A 24,305-nucleotide genomic window follows, 5' to 3' on the forward strand; every position below is an offset into this window, starting at 1 on the left:
AATGATGCTTTTGAATAATTCTTGTTTCATTTTATTCAATAAAAGGTGTTTTATTGAAGTTATTTAATGATTTTCAAATTTTAAAGATGCAAGTATTTTTACATTTTTTCAAAGTTTAAGGGTTTTGAACTTCCAATTTAAAAAGGATTTATAACCTTAAAATTTAAAATTCGTTAAAGAAGTTCAACCGACTAACTTCCAAAGAATAAAATGAAACAAAAATTATCCAAAAAAGAAGTTATCAGTGACTGAATAAAAAAATAAATGTCTGGGCATCAAATTCTCTTTAGGTTTCACATGGAGGAAATAAAATCCTTCTTCTCTGAAAGAGACCTTTAATGACAGAAGAACAAGAAAAATGAAATGATTTTATTTTTAGAAAAAAAATTACAAGATCGAAAAAACTAGCTGAATTTGAAATGTATTGGGGACCCTTAAGTAGTGGCCATATTTTGCCAGCCTCTTTATTAATTGTTCTGAGCATAATGAAATTTATTTTAGCATTAATCATTTTTTAAGTAGCAAACGTGCAAATTCTTCCATTTTGATAGAAGAGAATGTGCCGCCTTTTATTTAAATTTGCCCAATTGGCTGCTCTTGGAAAAAACTATTGGTGTACGCACTGTTAGCTAAAGTCGGTAGATTAAGAAAAATAATTTGATTCTTGAATGTTTTGCATTAAAAATTATAAAAAATTAAGAGGAAGAACTATGGAAAATGCATGCAATTGTTTAGGAAAATGAACGAAATAGCAGTTTTATTTTTGATGCTCCTGACAATCAGCCGGATCATTCAAGCTAACACTTCAGTATTGCTGCAGTACAAATACCTGAAAACGCGGTAAAAATACTGAACTCTTACCATTCACCTTGTGCGCAATCTCTCATAGCTTTACCTTACAGCGAAAAAAAATCAGAAAGATTAACTCTTGCTTAAATAGATTGAGGACCCTTTAAAACTTGTCATACTTTGTATTCATTTTTTCCCCTCCAGTTTTCACCATTTTACTCCTCTGTGGAGTAGTGGTTTATTTTAGTTGTTCTTTTATTTGAACTATCTAGTATTCTTAAAAGAACCATTGATGCAAGTACTGGTTTTCAGGGTCAGTAGTTTATGAGAAATACCTTAACTTCAAAACATTTAATACAACTGACATTTTTTTAAAAACTAAGACATAGAGATATAGAAAAATTTATACATTTGCTTTGAAGAAACAATGAAAAATAGCTATGTTTTAGCCTTGGCGCTCGTCACTCTAGTATACATTGCAGTACTGCCCTTGTACAAATACCTGGAATCGCAGTTAGCGTACTGTACCCTCTCCACCCGATTTTGTCGTAATCTCTCCTTGCTTTACCTTATTTAGTTAAAATTTTAGTTATGAATCAAGTATTTCTTCTAAACAACAATGAAAGAAAAATTGAAAAATATTAAAGAAAACTTAAAATTCAAGGTTATTAAATTATTTAAGTTATGATAAAAGCCTCCTCCTCAATCGGAACAGTTATTTGTGAAATGCTTCTTCTTCAAACTTTTCGCTTCATTAAAACTGCGTTGTTAAAACCGGCAGGACAGGTCTTAACATTTGGGGAAATAAATTGTGAAATCAATATTGGGTTTGATGATTGATTCTTTCAAAATTAAGATGATTTCTTGAATGAAAATGTTAAGCACGAAAATAAGCTTTTTTTTTAATAATCAGGAGGTACAGCTTATTAACTCTCATTAATGCTTATCATTCTTAATCGTTTATTTCTAAAATATCGATAATTTTTACAGAAAACAAATCAATTTTTGTTAAACATAATTTTTAAGCAAGGGAGTTATGCGAGTAACAAGCAATAGAACATTTTGTCAATAAAATCTTCATAGTTTATTCAAGATTTTATTTTATGTAGTTCATATTTCAAATATCCCTTTATAAAATTCTCTGTAGCGGATGTATATATTTTCAGTCTAAAGATGACCTTCAATAAAACTTTGAAGATAGAGAGTCATTAGACAGCATTAATGCATTTAAGCGGCAAATAGAGGATTTGCTTTCTTTTAAATTGAAAGGAAAAACACTTGATAGCTTTAAAGAGCTAAGACTTTTTTTTCTCATAGAATTAAAATAAATCTAGGTGGTAAATAATTTGAATCAGACAATTGAATACTGTACATAAGTTAGTTTTTATCTTCCTAAAGTTTTGTGATGGAATCCGATTTACATAACATTGAAAAAGTTCCTTTAAAGTAAAATATGTGAAACTAGTTGTTTTTCAAAACTCTGCAAGGAAAGTTAAGACATTAAATTTATAAAAGTGCTGACTGCCAAATTTTGATAGCATTTCGTTTAGAAAGAAACTTGAACCAACACTAACTTTATCTATAGAATACTCATTGGAAAAATTAAAGCGGCAGCTATTCTAACGCGTCCGCTATCCAAAAACAGAAATAAAATCTGAAAAATTTCCAATACTAAAGCACTGAGTTCAAAACATAAATAGTTTCTAATTAATAAATTCAAAAAATTTAAATAGTGACGTGCATTTAGAATTTGAGATACAGTAACTTTTGAGTAACTTTTTACAAAATTGGCAGTCAAAAATAAAGTTTCTTTTATGAAAATTGTAATAAGTTTCCACGCTATAGGCATCACACTATAAGAAAAAGATATCACTTATTTAACGTACAGAAAACGGGCCACCCTGAATAACTTTTGATCTAATGATCGGAACTTCTTGTTCTAAGACACAATCTTAATAGTTCGAGGGAGTGACCGAAAATATGCTAATTAAGTAATGCAGACAATATTTTAATTTACAAAATCAGACACAAAAATGTACTTTCTCTGAATAAACATACCTTTTTTTCAACGTTTTCTGATTTCTGACACTCGAAATATAGGGGGTAACACCAATCTGGGAAATATGGTCCCAATAGTGTAGTCAGAAAAGTTGTCTTATGTTTGAACCCCTTAATGTTAATTTTATTTTTTACGTATTTTACCATATCTCGAAAAAATTTTAAACGGATTGAAAATTTTTTGCACGCAATCGTAATATTCGTTTATCCGACAATACTGCCATGCAAAAAATAACTTTTAAAAAGTATTTTTAAACTTTTTAATTATTCTATTTAATAAAAGTCGAAACATTTTTGAATTGTACTATATGAAAATTTTGCATCATTTAAGAAAATTTCATCTAACATTTCGAAATATAAAATTTGGGCGAAATCGGTCGAATGGTTTCTGAGAATTCGAATTTTAAAAAAGGCGTATATTTTCTGATCAAATCCATTTTCCCCGAAACTTGTTACAGAGCAAACAATCTGATATTTTTACAGAAATAATAATCGCAAAATCACTGAATTACTTTATTTCAATAAAAATTGATGTAAAATTTACGTTAGAATATTAGGGTAAAAATGGATTTTGCGGTTAAATGGATGCACCAAAAGCGCCTTTACTTCATACCGTCATTTGATCTGGAATTTTTTATAGTCACATTTATGCCAAATAGTGATTGAAAATTTCCTCCAAACAATAGAGATGTGACTGCATAGCAGGAGAATGCATTTAGTGTGTAATTGTAACCAGTCGACTTTACGTTTAGAAAAAAAAATCGATTTTAAATAAATAAAAAAATTTATAATTTTTTACTTTAGTAGGGACTCTCTGTTCAGGAAAAAAATTATTTCGTTTGCTGGAGGTAATAATTGTTTTTCGGTTCAAATCGTTTAAAAAATAGCTTGTGTAAATTCCCTTCGATCATTTATTAGAAAAACCAAAGCATAATGCCAAAAAACGTGATTTTTTACAACGATCGATAACCATAAGTAAATACGTGGTTATTTTTATTAAGATTTTTAATTGAAATAACTAACGATTTTGCTGTTGTTAAAATAAGATGAATGTAGAATACTTTTAGGTGTAGATATTTTTACAAATAAACTGCGCCACAAATTTTTTTAATCGCATGCTCTAAAACATCCATTACAACATTTTTTTAAAATTAATTAATAGTTTTAACTCCCATTAACTATGCACTGGTTACAATATGAAACCATTTGTTGTTCATTCGGAGGATTTTGTGCCAACTTCTGTAATCGACGGGATTTTGCACAGGTATTTTGCTTAAAAAAGAATTAAAAGAAATTTAAAAACAAATATAACCTGGAAAGATATGTCTCTTCATGAAAATTTCTCATGAAAAAAAAATTTTATTTCGATTTTTTTTAAAAAATCGAGCTGGCTTTGAAACAAAATGTATATTTTATTTGATTAGTCAACAAAGTGGTTGCACAAAACTTTTAAAAAAAAAAAGACTAAATAATCAAGTACTTTTATGTTAGCGATAAGAGTTCTTCACTCGGAATATTCTAAGATATTTACTGAAAAAATGCCATAAAACGTAGGTAGAGATGACTATCCTCTCAACTCATTTCCGGCCTACCCATAACGGGAATATTGATTGACAGAAAGATCTAAGAACGTCACTTTCTGCTTATGATGTGCTACATTTTTGATGATTGAGTAAAAATAACAAGCTCTCGATTGTCAAGAAAAGGATTGTTTTCTTGACATTCGAATAAAAAGAACTGAAATTCGAATAAAAATGAAAGCATCCTATATAAAAGGCGTATTTGATATGAATGAGGTTATAGTAATAATAATCATAAATCCTTATTACGAATAAGAGTAATAAATGCATTTTATGGCATTCATAAAAAAAGAAAGTTTGTCTGACTGTGAGATGTCTATGCCGCAGACTGCTTGTCCATTCCTTATACGGATTTATTGCATATTGCAATAATTCCATACACCATCAGGTTAATTTGAAAATTCACTTATCCCTGATCAAATACTCCGGTTACACACAGGTGTATTGAAATGAGGTTAAAAACAAGATCGTATTTAAGAGGTAAATTAAACAACATTTTTTACTACTTTCTAATTCAATGAAAAAAACAAAAATTTCGGAAGAAAACGATGCATTTTTGCAGTCAGGGAATGATTTTTTAAATTTATTTACTCTACATTAAAAATTTCGACAAGTTTCAATCATAATAAAGTGTAGCATGTATTGTTTTATTTTTCGGTGAATGATCAATAAGTTTATCATTGAAACAAGGAACAAAAGCGAATACACCTCGATAAACAAAACAAAACAAAAAATATTAAACATTGAGTGTAACGAAATAAATTAGAGTTATAAGCTAAATGTGACGAGAAAAAAAGAAAAAGGCCCTTCGGAGATGAGCTAAAAATCGTAGAATTCGTGTTTCCGAAAAGAACTTCAGCATTAATAAAAAAATTTTAAAATAATGATAATCAGTTTTTTGCGGTGAAATTTGAGAATGATAATGTATTCAGTATAATTTATGAATAATGAATTGCATTTATTGAATTAAAAAATTTAAAACTACAAATTACAAAGCTACTGTTAAAAAGTGTTTTTCAGAATTAAGCAAGAGTGTGTCAAAATTGCTGGGAAACAAATAATAATTGAATTTAAAAATGCCATGTATTCAAAATTAAAACACAATATCTACTCATTTTTTAGCAAAATGTGCTGTCTCAGATGTGGCGTGGATGGAGAAACGTCTGAGAGATATGTTCGTTGACTGCTTGCAAGATTCGAAACAAGGAACCTCTGGGTTCGTAGTAGGGTGCTCTAACCCCCACAACTGCATACCCCAATCCATGTAGAGTTAGGAAGCTTTATATAGTAATCACTGCAAGGACATATCATACCAACATACATTGCATACCTATTTACAATTTCAATGATACAAAGGGTTGCAATTTGAAGAATATGACATCAATAGTTTATGCAGGAGATAATTTTAATTTCACTTTCTGCTTATTTCGCTATGTTTTGAAAAAATTTAAGCAAATGGAATGTACGTCATGTACGTCGGTGATATAAATTTTCCTAACTCTTCGTGGACTGGGTGTACAACTATGGTGGTTAGAGTAATCTACTAAGAGCGCTGAGATCCTTGGCTCGAATCCCGCCGGCAGCCAACGAGCATTTCCCTCACATATTTTTTCCTCCACATGCATTTCGCTTAAAAATGAGTGTATGCTGTTTTAATTTTGAATACATGGAGTTCTCAAATTTAACCATTATTTGTTTCGGAGTTATTTTGACACCTAGTTCAATTTTGAAAAATCCTTTTTTTTTTACAGTGTATTACAGAATCTGAGATTAATTTAAATATTTACTAAGATGATTATATTGGCTTTCCTCTTTTTAAAATATTATTAAATACATTAATCAAAATCAGCTATTCTTGAATATATTGGAATGTAGTATTTATCTCACTTATTTACGCAACTTGTTCCAATATTGTTTAAAACTATTGAAGAAGTTTTCGGTTAAAGTGTTATTTTCAAGCCAAACCAAATAAATCATCCATGACCAAAGGAAAGGGATTAACTTAGTGCTGTATTTAAGCAAAAACAAAGTGAATTAAGCCAGAATAATGTCACACAAATGAACATAGGATCATTTCATTATGTTTGACACTAGAACCTAACACATGTCACATTATTTGTGCATTTTCATACTGTTTTAATTATATTGAATAATTCTTATTTTGTAATAATTGAAAGTTACTGTTTTAACACATTTCCCTTTCGAGAAAGTTTCAGCATATTTAAAGGAAACGAACAAGGCAGCTTGAGACAATATTTCATGTTGAAAGACGTAGATTTGACGTTATTACGGTACGTAAAGCTTGTAAGACGCTTGATTCTTATCAGGCTTATAGGTAAAGGAAAACGTCCTACGATTCAACACCTGTTGTCTCTCAAATCTCTTTTTTGTTTCAAATTCCATTCTCCACTGAGGAAATTTTTGATTAATGCTTTACAGGTTTTTCCTTATATCAAAAGAAAATGACTTTCGGAGAAAAATTATAATATTTACAAAAAGAAAAAGTCCAGCGATTAATAATTAAGATGTTTAGCGAAACGTTTAAAGTCATTATTGATGATTATTTTTTGGTTACTTACTTCTTTTGTTTATCGATAATATAATGAGCTTATTGTTCTTTTCTAACCTCGAAATTTGTTAATTACAGAATGATTCTTCATAATTTACTGCACATTCAAACTGGGTACCGGAACCCATTCTAAATATATATTTCGTGCTTCTTAATTTTGGATTTAAGTGAGAGTCCTGCTAGGTTTGATAAGCATTAATTAGCTTGAATTAGTTATATAGTTACTTCTAATTAATTAGTGTCTATTGTATCATTACATATTAAACAACTTTTTCACCAAAATAAACACTTATTTTTTAACATAATTTTTAAAAATCTACAACTTTGAAACAAAGTGTTACGTATCATTTTAAAACTAGAGACAAGTAGAAAATATTTAACTTAATTAAGAGTCCCGAAGGACAAATGTTTACAAAACAAGTGTCCACAGTATCAATACGCATTATGCCACTTATAGAATATAGTGTTAAAAACTTAGACAACATGATAAATAAAGTCCAAAGTACCATTTTAAAGATTGACACGAGTAGAAAATATTTATTTATTATTTCAACGAAAAAGAATTTGTCCAATGCTAATGTTACAAAAGAGAAATGATTCATATGCTAAATAATTCTTTTAGGGAAAGTCTTTAAGTCCTTTTAGGGTATGAAAACCTTTTTTTACACATTTATGAAATTCGTTTATTCAAAGATAATTCCATGCAAAAAATAATTTTTAATAATTATTTATTACTTTACTAAATATATGTCGAACTTTTTTTGAGTTGTAAGATATACAAATTTTTACATCATTTTAAACCTTGTAGATTTTAATGACAAAATACATAATTTCAATGGAAATGGCCTAACGGTTCTTAAGAAATGGAATTTCTAAAATAGGACATTTTTGAAGTTTTTCAACTCGAAAACTATTTAATCGATTTTGCTTAAATTTTGTATTTTGTCGTCAACAATTGCATAGTGAAAAACGGCGTAAAATCATTAATCAACAATTGCATAGTGGTGTTAAAATGTGTATAACGTACATTTTAATTTTTTTTTCCTTATTAAATAAACCAATAAAAATGCATTGAAAATTATTTTTACATGGATTTATCTTTGGATAAATAAATTTTATAATTATGTACTAAAAAACTGTAGGTTCGTTTTGAAACTTTCCGAGATAAGACTAAATGTGCAGAAAATGAAGTTACCATTTAAGATGCCAAAGCTTTCGATCGCTTTCCTACCGAAACTATTGGGACCGTATTTTCCTGATTGTGGCTACTGCTTCTCCGCTCTCATATAGTATTGTGAAAATCCCCCCGGTCGAAAATCCAATTTTTTTTATAAAAGGTATGTTTATTCGGAAAAAGATGTAAGTTTTTGTGTCTGTTTTGTAACTTAATTGATAGTTAGCACTAGTAGTTTTTACTTTTTGAAATCACTGTTTTGAACCATTAAGAATGGCAATTAATTTAAAAATGTCCAATCATTAGAACAAGAAGTACTAAATGTGTGAAAATGAAAAATTTAATATTTTTATTTCGCGCAATGTACTTTGATGCTATCTCCTTTAACAATTTATTTTTAACTAGGAGGCTCCGCCCGCTGCTCGCTAACCCTCGCCAACTCCCGAGAATTGCTACGCAATCCTATGTGGTTCACGCCGTGAACCATGGCTCGCTGCGCTCGCTCGCCAATGAACACAATGTTCTAGCACAAAGACATAGTATATTATCATCAAAGACATAGTATTTTATCATCAAAGTCATAGCATTGTACTTATGTAGAAGAATTCTATCAATGTTCTTATTGGCCTTTAAAAAAGTAGATTAGCTATTTAGATTGTACATGGTGAAAAAATCAAAACGTTAGCTAAATGAGAAACATATTAGTGAAATAAATTATCAAATATTGCAGTTACTCACCTAAATTCAACTAAATGTATATAATAAATTAGTTAATGCTAGAAATTTTGCAAGTTTTAGAAAAAAAAATTTATTATTTAAAAATATAAACTTTAAACCCTAACTTTTCCTTGTGAGATAATAACCCTCAAAAAGTCTTTCATTTTCAAGAACACAAAAATTTGTTTTATCGCCAAATGAAATATTTTTTGTGATCAGCATTATTGAAATCAATTTCTATATTAATTAACATTTGTAATAAAGTACTTAACATTTTAGAACAAAATAAGGATGTCTTACATACAATAAATTAAAATGCATGGCTGTTAGCATTACCCTAGAAATACCATGTGGAGGTCACCATGCTGCATTTCTAATCGGGGAGTTTTGATTTTGGCACTTCCCCTTGACTACTGCCAATACTTAATATTGCACTTGATCTCTGCTATCTATGTCTTCCATAACATTCCTCAACACTTTCTTGGGCTCTTCGAACACGTTTCATTACGTTTAAAAGCCCTAGCAGCTTCACTAATATTCTGCATTTTAAAGCGTGAAAATTCAATGCATAAATAAACGCGAAATATAAAAAAATTCAATGCATTCAATACAAACACTTAGACGTTTTTTAGACGTTTAGGTAGCTCCCAGTAGAAAAATATCAATTCAACAGCGGCCTTTTAAAGCATTCTCACTTCAATTAATTAATTAATTCCTAATTGAGTTTAAATTAAATATTATCATGTTTTTAGGGCATGAATCTGAATTGAACAACCTGATAATGCTCACTCTGGTTATTTTTTCCGTTTTTAAAAGCGCTATATGTTGAGCCACCTCATGTGACATTTGCCATGTGACATTTTTAGCAGCAATCATTGGTCAATTTTCTAACGTTGCCATTCGGGAAGTCGTAATGAGGCTTTTTTTTGGTGCCGTGTAAGAGAAATGTATATATATAGATGCTATGTGTTTACATACTTTTGCGCAATGCAAATTCATTTTCGTTTTTTTTTTTTTAAACGGTGGAGTACCGTTTTAAATTATGCTTTAGGTAAATCAAAATTTAGGTATACTTAGGTTTTGTTGTGGATTTTCAGCATATCATTAAATTCAAGCATTTTTTCTTAGATTTTAACTACACAGAAAAATGATATTTTTCGATGGCTACTAAGAATTTACAATTTGATTATATTCTCGATTCTGCGTATTTTAAAACTATTTTATTATTATTAATTTTGATACAGTAATTCAAAATGGGATTTATTCTCCAAGTTTAAACAGTTTTAACAATTCATGACTTCTAACTTGGTATGCGAATGTACGCAGCTAGTATGTTTAACTTAATACTATAAAATGAAATACTTTATAATTATTAAAAGTATTTGTTAAACTTAATACTTTTAATCCTATTTTAATACTTTTTGTTTTAATACTTTTTCAGAGTTAATGATATTAAAACACATAACCGGAACAATAAACACAAAAAACACACAACAATGATGAAATATGACACATACCAGTACAAAATTATAGATTCGTCGTAGTATATAATTATCAGCCTCAAGAAAACATTTATTTTCATTTTTAAAGTTTATGGAACATTTTAAACTTAAAACAAATCAAACGATAACCGTAAATATGAAATTATGATTTTATTTAAGTTTGGATCACGTGATAGTTTTGATAAATATCGAAAAATGCTGCAAATTCTAGATACTTTAAATATTAATAAATATTAATAGCAATAAATATTAAATATTAATAAATGTTTTAAACAAAATTGAATTTTAAATCCATCACAATTTCTATAAAATTCCGTTATGAAGAAGTAATTAAGTAAGTCAAATTTAAAAATCGTTTGCGTATTAAAATCTGTTCCAATTTAATAATCGGTTTCTTTGCTAAATGGTATTTATATTTTTCCTTTAAATAGTAAAACACTCCACTGTGACAGTATTACGACACTTTTCTTATTTTTCTCTCTTTTTTCGCTGCAGCGCGATTATATTCAAAACTTACGAGTAGTACTTCTCTGTAACTTATAATTCTAAGTTCAGTTTTTTTAACTTCATTTCAATACAAATTATTGAATCAAAACTGGAATGCGAGAATTATGTGAGTGTTTAATTTTTTTTCCTATTGTAGATCCATGTAAAAACATAAAACTTTCAAAACAATTTCATATCTTTTAATATTAGATTCTAACTCTATTATTCTTAATTGGTGTTTCTGTTATAGTTTTATAAACACCCGCTTATTTTATTCTCTGTTATCATCTATGATAAATAAAGAAATTTTATCTCTAAATTCTATTATAAAGGAAAAGAAAGCAATTTACGTTAATAGTTTGACGAAAAGCATTTATATAATTGTAAGCAACAGCGCTTATTAGTATTTATTCTTCTACTGGTTTTACACTTAATTTAAATATTTATTTTATTTTATACTAAATAAATGTCATTATAGCTATTTGTAAAATTTTTATATCCCTAAAAAAAGGAAACATTTTGATTTAAAGCTGAAATAATCTTTATCTAATTTTTAGCCTTTAAATAAAAATAAACTGGTTAACTTTTATATTAAAATTTCTTTTATAATTTAAATTTGAAATTGATATGAAACTTACTCATATGTACATATTCATATGAAACATATATGTAATTAAAACACATACGTTTTCTAAGGTAAGAGTTAATTTCTAATTTTTAAAACTGACACAAACAAATTAAGCTTTTTTTAATCCTTTACAAACTTTACTAGGAGGCTTCGTCCCCTGCTCATTGGCACTCGCCAACCCCCGGAACTGCTTTCGCAGTTCATTTCGGATTGCTTCGCAATTCGATGCTCGCTTTGCTCGCTCATTGGATACGTTCTTAACGTCTAGCTTTTGTATACTTTTTTGAACACTGAAGTTCCGAAAACTTTTCACTGAAGAAAATTCTAAACCTGTGCATTTCAATATTAATTTGAAATAGCAAACAGTTCACATATTTTTCTTAATCACACTATTCTAAATTTCAGTTATTGAGAAAAGTAACTGTTGTAAGTTTTGTTTTAAAGTCTTTCCCACCAGAGGGCTAAAACCGTGTGTTGTAAAACAATATGAAATAGTACTGAACGCCGGCTTCGATGAAGATAATTTTGTGAGAATTTTTTTGATAATTCGGTGAGAATTCACCCGATTAGACATATGATGCTCACTACGTGCTCTTGCGAGCCGAAGCCTATCAATTAAAACGTATTAGCGTTTTATATAATATAGATTAGCCACATGATGCTCAATACGTGCTCTTGCGCGCCGAAACCTATCAATTAAAAATGAAAACTGTTGCCAACGCGAGAAAAGAAATATCATCGGTTTTATTGATACATACGTATTAGCGTTTTATAAAATATAGATGCTTGATAAACCTTAACGTTTGATAAACTAACACAGAACAAAAATTGACGTTTTACGTTTCATAAACATTCTTTATATCTGAAAAAGGTGCATAGTTTCATACTTTTTGATGATATATTTGGAAGTATAATGCTTTGGAATAATATAAAATAATTTTAAACTATTTCCTTCGAAATATCTCATTTTCGTAACCATTATAGTATTTTTTAAGCCTGTAAAAACACTGACGCAAAATTGTTGGAAAATGAGTCCGCATATGCAATTATAAAATGAAACGTTTGTGCGTCTCTTTTAATACTCCAGAACTCTTAACTCTTCCCAAAATTTGAACAGCTTATTCAATGAGACATTTTTTGCCTCTGAACCTAAACACCATTCAAAAATTTTTCAGGAGGTATGCTTGAAAAATAAATTTTTTGCGCAGGTTTAGAAATAGACATTGTTGCAAATTAAACTGCCAGCGATTTTCCTCTCCAATCATCTAACAGATAATATCAATGATTTTTATTAGCTTACAGCTCTATTTAATTAAAAAAAAACGGAGTTTATTACACATTGTTTAATGATTCATAGTTTTTTTATTCACAAATTCAGGTAAGCTAAAGGATCAACGTGAATGGTATATGAAGACTACGTCACCACATTAGTATTTTAAAAAGAATCTGAAACCATGAATTTGTTATGTTTATTACGACGGATTTGAATTTTTGACCTTCAAAATATGGGGAGTAACCGCAATCTAGAAAACATGGTCCCGATAATTTAGTAGTCAAGTGGTCGGAAATTCAGGCCCCTCAATGTCAATTCCCCTTTTTGCGTATTTCTCAATACCTCAGGATAGTTTTGCCCAAAGTTATGAAATTCCTTTACTGAAATATAATTCCGCATAAATAAAAGTTAAATAATTACTAATATTTATTTTATTATTTTACTTATATTAGTGAAAAAAAATTTAAGATACACTAATTTTTCACCATTTTAAACAATGTAACTTTAAATGACAAAATACAAAATTTGAACGAAATTGACCGACTAATTTCTGAGCAATAAAATTTCAAAAATGCCCTATTTTCAAACTCTCGTTTTTCAAAAACTCTTCGAGTGATTTCGTCGAATAGTCGCATATTTGAAGTCCCCCACCTCTTTTAAACCATTAAGATTGGCATTTAGTGTCCGAAAACCTAATAATTAGAACCAAAGATATTCGGGATTATATTTTTTTTTCATGATTTTAAATTCCTTTTTTAAACAAATTACAAACATTCTCATAATCTCCCAGTCGTGCGCATTGTGCTTAATATATTGCATATTATACTTAGACTTCACTACTAATGCTTAAAAACTACAATGCATGCCGTGAAAAAACATGCCGAGAGTAATATAATGTTTTGAATTTTTGAAAGATATCTGATGTCATTATAATATGTGAAAACATTGTCACGAATATGTGAAGAGCGTGGTAACAGAATCACAACATAGATGGAAGGAGAAATTGTTTGATGACAAATGTCTTTAAATGAGTGTTCAAAATGGCAGGTGTCATCAAAAAAATTAATAATGTCAAAAGATATGTTGTCACTAAGTGACAAATACCATGAAATCAATAGTTGAAAGAGACGAAAGTGACGAATATAAATAAAAGCTAACAAAAAAAATTGATGGTTTTAATTACAGAAACATGTGTCATGATCTTATAGTCAAGTATCGGCAAATGCCTCTAAAAAGTAATTATTCTATAATGCGAAAATTGAAAATATTTATAAAATTAGCAGGAAAAGATTCGAAGAAAACGGCTTCAGAATTAATTATAAATATTTTCTACACTCTTAGAAAAATCGCTTAGAAATGAATTATGTTAATCAGCTCCTTAAACCATAACATAGCACAAATTAGTCTCAACCATAATAAAAGTAGTTAAATTAGACTGTGCTTTAATTCATTTTAAACCATAATAACTTATTATCAAGATGTAATCAAATTAAGAACTGAAGCAAATTGATGCGGAACTTAGAACTATATTAAGGTGTGCAGTAAATTTTAACAATATTATGCCTCAAGACACTTCAGAATTTAGTAAGCGGAAAACTCAATTACCTTAAGTTGCTTTAGTGTACTAAAACGCATGTCATTATCTCCATTTCATAGAATAATTATTAGGTTCAGTTTCATTTAACCTCTCCTAGTGTTTTGCAATTTGAGGTTCATTTTTGCTACATGAAAATCAGTTATGATTCTTCTCAGTTATAACTTACTCATTGAAATATTAATTTAAAATTTTCAATGCGTGAGTTTTAATTTTAAGTAATATTCAGGATGATGATTACATTGCATCTGTAAATCCGCTAGTCGCATATTATTCAGATCCTCAATTAATTTGAATTTCCTTTTGATAAATTCCCGAGGGGCTGTTTCGTCTTTTTCTTGTTTTCTCTTTTTTTTAATGGTCAAATACAGTCATTCGATTCAGTTATCCTGAATACGTAATATCGTATTACTGTTTTGAAAAAAAAAATAAGTTTAACAAGCTGACAGTTTTGCAAATGATAAAAATTGGTGAAATATTTTTCTTCTATTCCATATTTTCCTTTATAACTGATTCAAACTGATTTGAAAGAGACTAATTGAAAAGAGTATGCACGTCGAAATGTGCGGGACTGTCAGAGGAAAATATTCAAAATGTGATTATTCATTGCCATATTTCGAATTTCATTGCCATAGCACCAAAAGTCCTTAATTCAAAAAGTGATTCCTTACATCAAACTACAAACATTAATTAATGAGTATTGCAATGAAACTGTCGATAAATTTTTTCTTCTAAATTTATAATTGCTCTGGAAAAAAAGTATAGTCAAAACTACCAGAATATGATACAACTTACCATGTCTTTCAACTCTCCGGGAACAACAAAAATCTCTGACAATTTGGTAAAATTAACTATAAAATATAGTTTTATAATGTGTGGTAAAATTAAATAAGAGTGTTTTTTACCAAATATGCGGAAATAAGATCGATAATTTTAAAAACCAAAATTTCTGATAAACCGTTACCATATGATGAAAAAAGTACCAAATAAATTATTTAAATACCGAATATTTTGGATTTATCAACTAGAATTATACTTTTTTTAAACCAGAAATGTTATTACCCTACAGTACGGTATCAATTTTTTTTCCCTGTGTAAGCACAAATGAAGAAGAGAGACCACTCTAAACTTATAAAAAATCAACTTTCCATTTTCCCTATTACCGAAATCTGATCCAGAGTTAAAGTTTTAATGGCGACCCATAAGCACTGTTCGAGCTAAGTAAACCTCCAGCAAGAATTTTGTCCACCATGTTAGCAGCCATGATTTTTTTTTTTTTTTTTTTTTTTTTATNTTTTTTTTTTTTTTTTTTTTATAAAGACGCTGACTAAATGGAGCCGAAGTTATCGAATTTCATTGCCCATAGCTAAATCTGGGAATACAGCAACTAACTTTATCCGAATTAAAAGAGAATAGTTACCGCTCCCATCTAGAATTTTTGTGCCATTAATGAATTGTTGCTGAAATAAATAACATGATAATAAAAAGGGCTAATAAATAGATTTAAAAATTTTAAATAAAACAGTATAAAATAAAACGGGAATTGGGACAAAAGTTAACTAACCTGGAGACGTGGTAAATTTATTACCAACAAGCAGAAGGACGTCACCAAATTTAAATAGTAAACTATTAATTAAAATAGTGTTGAAACATCTTTCATTAAAATTAGTTTGTACTTAAATTTCAGTTCTTCGTTTTATGTTTTGAAAATTTACTAACTGTATTCGCTCGATAAGTTCCAAGGGAATTCTTAAGTACACTTTTTAGTTTTTGAGTAGTAAATATGTATATACTAGGGCATAAGAGTTATAATTAAAGTGGAAAGCAAACGTGAATTAAGAACAAGTCAAGTTCAGAAATGGACATACTATAGCGTCGGCTCTCTAGACCAGAACCTTCCTCAGCACTGTAAAAAATTCCAGATCAAAATACGGTATTAACTACCGGCACTTTGGATGCATCATACGTAAATTCCATTTTACCGTAAAATATTATACTGAAATTTTTACATTAACGTTTATTTAATTTGAATAACTTAGTAATTTTACGTTAATTATAACTGTAAAAATTACGGCATATCATATTTTTGCTCCGTAACATGTTCCAGTAAAAATGGATTTAATGGAAAAAAAGTCGTCAAATTACGTTTTTACCGTAATTTGATCTGAAATTTTTTTACAGTGAGTGCCTAAGCACTGAAAATTTTTTTGGTGTTTAGACACTGACGAAGGTTCTTGTATGGAGAACCGAAACTATAGTATGTCCAACTCTGTACTTGATTTGTGCTTTATTCACGTTGTTCTTTGCTTTTTGCCTACGTAGAACAAAGTATTCTCCATATTTTTGGATAAAGGTTATAGAAAGGCTTTGGTGGTTTTATAAATAGCTTCCCCTTAGGTGCTTGAAAACGCGTGTTTTCAAAGCTCTTTCAAAATATCCACATTTTTTTTTCAAAGTGCTTTGAAAAATATTAAAAGTTACATTTCTTACATGTTTTTCTTTTACACAATATCTTAATTGTTCAATATCTAGCTGCATTACCTAGTTTGTCCAGCAAACTAAGATTGCTAAAGAAATTATTATTAATAAGTTCTATATTATTTTTGCTGTTCATCAGAAAATACTTAAAGCTACGAATGTAACATGCTTTACTTTACATGTGTAACTGTCCAGATAAAATATAATGCCCGAAAATATGATCTATAATAAATATTTCATTATTTTTGCTATTTATCAGAAAATAATTAAATTTAAAAAGACTGACATAAAATTTTTTATCTATGGTAATTGTTCAGTTTACTGATATTGATAAAAAAATCTTATTTTTAACAAATCTTGTTTTGCTTTTGCTATTTGTAGGAAAATAATAAAGCTTGCATATATTAGGTCTTTATTGTATGCAATTGACTTTTAAGCAAAGATTTTTTTTAAAGAAGTAGTTTTAATTAAATAAATATTTATTGTTTTTGCTTTTTGTCAAAGAGCCAAGTCGCAACTGTAACTTTACATTATTTTACTCATGCAATTGGAATGAAAAATATGCCAAGCCGGGTTTAGAACCCAAACCCTTGAAATTAAGTAAAAAACTTTTCTTTTTTTTTTTTTTAATTTTCACTGATATTTATGCAAAATTTATTTTAAAATTAAAAGACGCTATTTAACGTCTAAACAAAAATAGACATACAAATACGTGTTTTTGTTTAAAACAAATCATACATTTCAGTTGTTACACTTAAAAAAATGTTATTGTTGTAGGCTGAAATATAACTATTATTTCAAAAAATGGGTATATTTAAATTGGTCTCTACTTTAAGGTGTTCTCTTAAAAATATAGAAACAAAAAAAAAAATATTTTCAAAAGAAATAATGTATGAAAATATTCCAAATATTTGACGGAAATACAGATTACAATAACAGTGATTCATATCAATAAATAAACTTCTCTAAAACATACAACAATGTAAAAAAAGATAACATCTTGTAAAAAATAAAATAAAACATAGGCTAATTTATCTCTGTTTCATGTAAAATTATTTTGAAACTAAACTCCAAATATATTTTTTTCTTTTTCATTGTTTTTGATTATTATTATCATAGCATAAAAATGCATTTTATTCCGGAAAATCACACTGAATTACCTGGAAATGAAACTATCCTGACCGTAAAAATATTCTAAACATTTGAGAAAAAATAAGAAATAATAGTACTGTTCATCAATAAGTGAGCTTTTTAAGAGATATTTCAATGCATAAAAAATAACATACTTTATTGAAAATAAAATTAAAGATAGATTTATTCATTTCCATTTTATGTAAAATTAATTTGAAACTTATCCTCAAACATTAGCATTTTCGTTTTCATTGCTTTACTTATTATTAAAGATAGTAAAAAATGCATTTTATTTTCGAAAATTACACTGAATTATTTGGAAATGAAGCTATTCTGTGTATAAGAAAACAAGAAATAATTCGAAATATAAAAAAAAACTTTTATGCATTTATTACAGAATACGTATTCCGTGACTAATTTTAATAAGAAAAAAGTTCTAAAAGTATTCAAACATAAAAATAAAATATTGGCTTTATCAACAAAAGTAATTTAAGCAATATGAAAGCCACGAGTGAATAGATGGACAACAATTGTAATTTCCTGCAAAAATGAAAAATATTGACATAGTCAAAAGGTTTTAAAAATATTGAAGTCACGAAAGTATGTATAAAGCAACTTTATATATCTAGTTGAAAATAGAATTTTTCTTCGGTGTTATTTCAATAGGAAATTTTTACAATTCGATTTTGTTAATGTAGCCGTCTATGCTTGATATAAGTTATTTAGAATAAAAGTTTTAAATAAAAACTATGTTTTCAATCAATAATTTTTGTTGTTCAGTACAATTAACTAATCAAACGATAAATAATTAATTATTAAACTTATGGGCTATGTTGCTGCAAAAATGTAAAGAATATTTTGCAACGTGTGCTCTAAGTATAAAATATAATCTCTCTCTCTCTCTTTCGTATTTTATTAATTTTTTTTGTCTTTAACACAATTCTAAGTGGAACGGTTATAAAAATTTTAAAATTCTTAAAAACAATTTTGATATTTTACTAATAAGTATTCATTTGTAAAATAAAGCATAAACTTTTTGATATTTTGTTTATGTTTTTCCACATTTATGAATGTTTAAAACTAAAGGCAAATCAAATTTTAAAATTCTTAGAAATGTTTTGATGTTTTAATAGTAATGGTTTATTAAGTAAAATAAAAAAAAACTTCACTTATTATATAAAAGATATTATAAATCAGAAATCATTAAGACTCTCCACCACTAATCATCTCGTATTTAAACCAACACATATAGCCACAACTAATTGAAATGTGAAAGAAAGTTAAATGCAGTCTCACAAAATTTTAACCTCACTGATATTTTTTTAAAGAAACTTTATTGAACTGTAATTTAGAAGCAGTTATTTTGGATTTAACAGAATATTAAAAATGATGCTAGCAGAGTCAAAAATTGTGAATTGCATTTAAAGGAAAGACATACAACGTAAGTGATTAACTAAAAGCATATTTTGTATTCATAAATAATAAAAAATTTAAATTTGAAAAATATTAATTAAAAATGCATTTTTTAATCGAAATTTTATTTTTGAAGCATGTTTCTTAAAAATACAAGTTAAATAATTTTTTTTATTTATAAATTCGTCAGTAGATCGTAATATTAAATCTATGCACTTTACTGGGATAGCCTGGTTGGTAGGGTGATGGGCCCATGTCCAAGAGGTCGTAAGTTCGATCCCCGCCGGCCGAAGATTCCCCGTGTAGTAAACAGTGACTGGTACACGTTAAATCTATCAGGTTACAAAATCCTCAATGTTCCCATAACAAATTAATTCCGCCGAGGGGATTGAATTGGAGATCTCTGGTTCAGAACAAAATTAATATCTGTGGATAAATGTATGGATGTATGAATGGGTGAGCCCTGTAAACGAGCTGAGACGTGTGTGTGGCTGAAGATGTATTCTTAGACATAGATGGAGCCACTGAAAAACAAAAAACGCACCCTCTACCTTAAATTCGCTTGGTTTCATCAAGTAAGCTTGCTAGTATCTGCAAGTGTCATTAGAAACAACAACAACCCTTTACTTGTTTGAAGAAGCGTATATACAACCTCCTTTAGTGTCTATTCAACCCCTAGAGTATAAACAACCTCTTTTAGCGTATATTCAACCTCACTCGTTTGCAATCCTCCAAAAGTTTTCAAACAATCACATCTACTACTTGAAAAATGCGATATATTTGATGTATACGCACACACATTATAACAAAAACTGTTTCAAAAAATAATTTTACTTTTTTTCTTCTATTATTGTATAAATTATTAGAAGAGAAGAGTAAAACTTTAGTTTTGTAATGTAAGCTCTTAAATTTCTGAATCAAATGAAATGACGTGTAAGTGTATGGTATAAACTATTATTTTTAATTAACCAGAAAACAATTTTTCTTTCGATAAAAATTAAACCATGTTGAGTACAGCGGAAAAGCGATATCAAAACAGAAACACTGAATAAAAATGTTCTTTTTTGTTAAAATGAAGAAAAAATAAAATCGTGTTGCATACAAAAAATCAAGATCAAAACAGAAACATGGAATAAAAATGCTCTCTTTGCTAATGATCGTTTAAGTCGTCTACTCTGACGAAAGCAGGTTTTGAGATAGTTGAATACTATCCTAATTAAATCTTTCAAATAAAAATCTAAATGATTCGGAGGTTCTTTTTGTACACTGTAAAAATTCCGGATCAAATTATTGTAAAAAGTACCGGCACTCTGTGTTTTTCTATTTTTACCAGAGCGTGTAACTGAACAAAAAAATCTGAAAGGCCGAAATTTTTGCAGTAATCATAGCAAAATCCCTAAATCACTCGCATTAAATATATATTACTGTAAAAAATTGCGTTATAACACTTTACGGTAAAAATGAATTTTACCATAAAATGGATTTTAAGGATGATGCATCCACACTGCTGATACTTTATACCGTAATTTGATTCACAATGTATGTGGAAAGAACTGTAAGATAGGTTCGCTTCAGAATGATATAAATTTTTTAAAATCAGCGTCTTTTAAGTCTAACTTAAGTTAAATTTTTTTATTTTTATAGCATGGATATAGTTCACATTGCATAGAATTTTTGTACTTCTTTTCCTTTCGTTCCTTTGTAATAATCCTATGCATTTCAACTCATATTCACTTTGAAAAAAATATAAAACATACGAAATATATTTCACGTTGGAAGAAAGTATTCCACCTGTATCCAATGAAATTAAATTCATTAGAAATAAAAACGAATATTTAAACGTGAAAAATATATTTCATGTATATGAATATGAAAACGTAGCATTATTTCTAAAACTATTTTTCATTACAAACCAAGCTTATTTCAAGTACATTTTCTACTTTGAGAATAACATCATTGTCAACGGTAAATACATTAGTTATGATCATTGCATCGGTGAAATAAAATGAGTGTAAAGACGGTTTGTACCCATCTGATTTATAGTACTCTGGGAATAGTAAAACCAACGGCAAATATCATTTAATGCAACCAGATTACATAGAATATCAATATAACTGAAACAGATAAAGCTTAGAGTGGAAGATACCACAATTGATGCTTGCATTGCCCCAAATGTAAAGGAACAACTTTATTAGAGTGAGAAGTCTTCAATTAATGTTTATAGTGAACAAAGTTTAAAGGATCAAATTTAGAGTTTAAAGAACTAAATTAACGTTTACATTGCACCTACTGTACAGGAATAATATATATATATATATATATATAATGAAATAAGTTTAATGGATTAAATTTAGAGTTTCAAATAATCTTCACAGCACACTACATATAAAAAGGCCAAATTTATAATATGAAGTAGTACACTGAAGCGAAGATTACAATTAAGTTTGCATTGTCCCAAGTGTAAGCTATCATATTCAGGGAAATAACTTGTTAAAGTTTCTTAAACTTATTTTAAAAAGAGTTCTTCTCACAAGTTAGAGAATTCCAAAAATAAAGTTGGGAAATTTCTCTGTATTAACCACGTTTTTGAATTCATCGGAGGGAAGAGTTTTAGGTATAAAAGCGAAATCCTCGCACTATCTGCTGGCTTCTCTGCGCAACAGTTAGATAATGTTTCTCGGGTTCGCTCTGGAAAATGGATGTTTGTAGGGAACAGTTTCTTACAAAAGAATTAGTCCTCGTTATTACCGATCATCATCACAAAAATAATAATAATCAGTAAAGACACTGTCAAAATAAAAGTGCAAAGCGGTAAAAAAACGGATGCTTGTAGGGAAAACTTTCTTACAAAAGTAGTAGTCCTCGTTGTTACCTATCATCACTTCAAAAAATAAAAATAATAATAATAATGATCAGTAAAGACACTGTCAAAATAAAAGTGCAAAGCGCTAAAAAAACGGATGCTTGTAGGGAAAACATTCTTACAAAAGCAGTAGTCCCCGTTGTTATCTATCATCACTTCAAAAAAATAAAAATAATAATAATAAAATGTTTAGTAATATGATATGATCGAACGTTTTATAACGTTCAGTTTCCATTATTTTTTAAAATTAATTAAAACTTGTGACTGATATCGCGCCAACAATACATGGGCCTACAGCATTTTAAAATAACCAAAGTTTCACAATTTTATTCTCCAGAAACTTTTGAATACTTTTTCGAAGGTGTGATAGATCAATGTTTTAATTCATTATAGTTGTTTTCATCCGATTTGTATTGCCATGTACTAAAATAATTTTAGAGTTTTTGCGTTTTAACTTACAAAGCAGCGTGGTCAACTTATTTATCAATCAGCAATTATGTAATTTAAACCTACATTTTATACAATATTATAAATAACTGTTATGCGGGATACAGAACTATAATAACTTTTTCGAATTAAGTTTCAGCGTAATGATTTTCAACAATTCGTTTATCTTTTAACAAAAGAAAGACTATACTATAATCTATTGCGACGTTTCCATGTATAAAGTATAATTAATAAATTTCTTTTGGCATCGAAGTAAAATATGCAACTTGTAATTAAGATTTGCGTATTTAAATTTGATTTATTTTTGCAGTTTCAACTAAAATTATGAAAATTATTTCCTAGCAAATATTTATTTATTTATACTTTATACACGTATATAAATAATCCTTTTCCCATTTTGAGCATATATTCATAACTCGTGTATCTGTTCGATTTTTATACGAACGAATTACTTGAGTAAGACCTTAAAAAAAATAATATTAATATTAAATTTGAAATAACAATGGTTATTGCAACTGATTTCCAAGCATCGAATATATGTTTATTTAAAACTAAACAAGTTTAAAAAGTACATATAAATTAAAATACGCTGCAAAAAAACCAACGAGCAATTTACTAAAGCAATTATGCTCCATTTTTTGCACCGCAACTTTTAAAACGCATCACTTCAATCGTAAACAAACGCACGTGCTTTTTGCGCTCTCTGTTCCCGATTAATCATGAGCAATTTAAGATACAATTTCGTATGAAACTGTAAACGATTAAAACAAGGAAAAAGTTACATAAAATATCCTGGTTATAGTTACGCAATTTTTTTCTTAGATATTTTTTTTTTGACATCGATATTTGTTTTGAATTTTATATTTATGTATTTTAAAGGAAAATGATAAGATATAATTCGATAACTCACCATATTAATTTCAGCTGCCGGACCGGTGATGTCTGCTATTCCAACACCTATTTTGTAAACATCTCCACATTTTACAGAAACAAAAGTTAATACCGAAACTAAAACATAAAAAACTCTTTGTGCGAAGTGTAGCATTTTTCCCCTAAGACTAGAATGTTATGTTTTCCCCGTACTCATGCACTCGGCGCGAAAAAACACTGAAAAGCTTCTTTAATTTTTTTGTTGTCTGACAATCAGCTGTTCGAAAGTAACGCCTTCTGGTGGTCAAAACATAAAGTTATTCTTTGATGTAGCATTGAATTTTTTTTTTTTAAAAGTTATGATAATTTTTATCAGTTATTATCGGTATTTTTATTTTGTTGTTCCTTTTTTTGTGTCATCTGTAACGATCTGTCACAGAAATAAATAAATTCAAGGAAATATAAACAAATAAAAATTTACTGTTTTTCTTCGTAAAAGGAAAAAGTCTTTAAAATGATAAACAATGGATAACTTCCCTTACGGAATTGATAGGGGAAAAAAGCGATCCTTAATCTTGTAATACAAAAGTATTTAATATTTAATGTCATTTCAATTAATTTTATGTGAAAAAAATGTTCTACCATTTTTATTTATGTTATAATATATATCACATAATCACATAATATATATAATATACATTATGTTATGATATTATATATATATACATAATAT

The 24,305-nt window shown here is 28.3% G+C and overlaps 1 protein-coding gene across 1 annotated transcript in view; it reads right to left on the reverse strand.

The window, feature by feature from the left end:
• Positions 1–23,896, reverse strand: part of LOC107456282 (neutral ceramidase) — a 114,960-nt gene extending 91,064 nt beyond the window's left edge. The window contains exon 1 of the mRNA XM_016074112.3: positions 23,613–23,896. Within this exon, the coding sequence (XP_015929598.2) occupies positions 23,613–23,747 (135 nt within the window). The 5' untranslated portion in view covers positions 23,748–23,896. The remainder of the gene's footprint in view (positions 1–23,612) is intronic.
• Positions 23,897–24,305: the final 409 nt, after the last annotated feature.

This window comes from Parasteatoda tepidariorum, chromosome 4, assembly GCF_043381705.1.
Source record: "Parasteatoda tepidariorum isolate YZ-2023 chromosome 4, CAS_Ptep_4.0, whole genome shotgun sequence".
NCBI classification, from domain to species: Eukaryota; Metazoa; Arthropoda; class Arachnida; order Araneae; family Theridiidae; genus Parasteatoda; species Parasteatoda tepidariorum.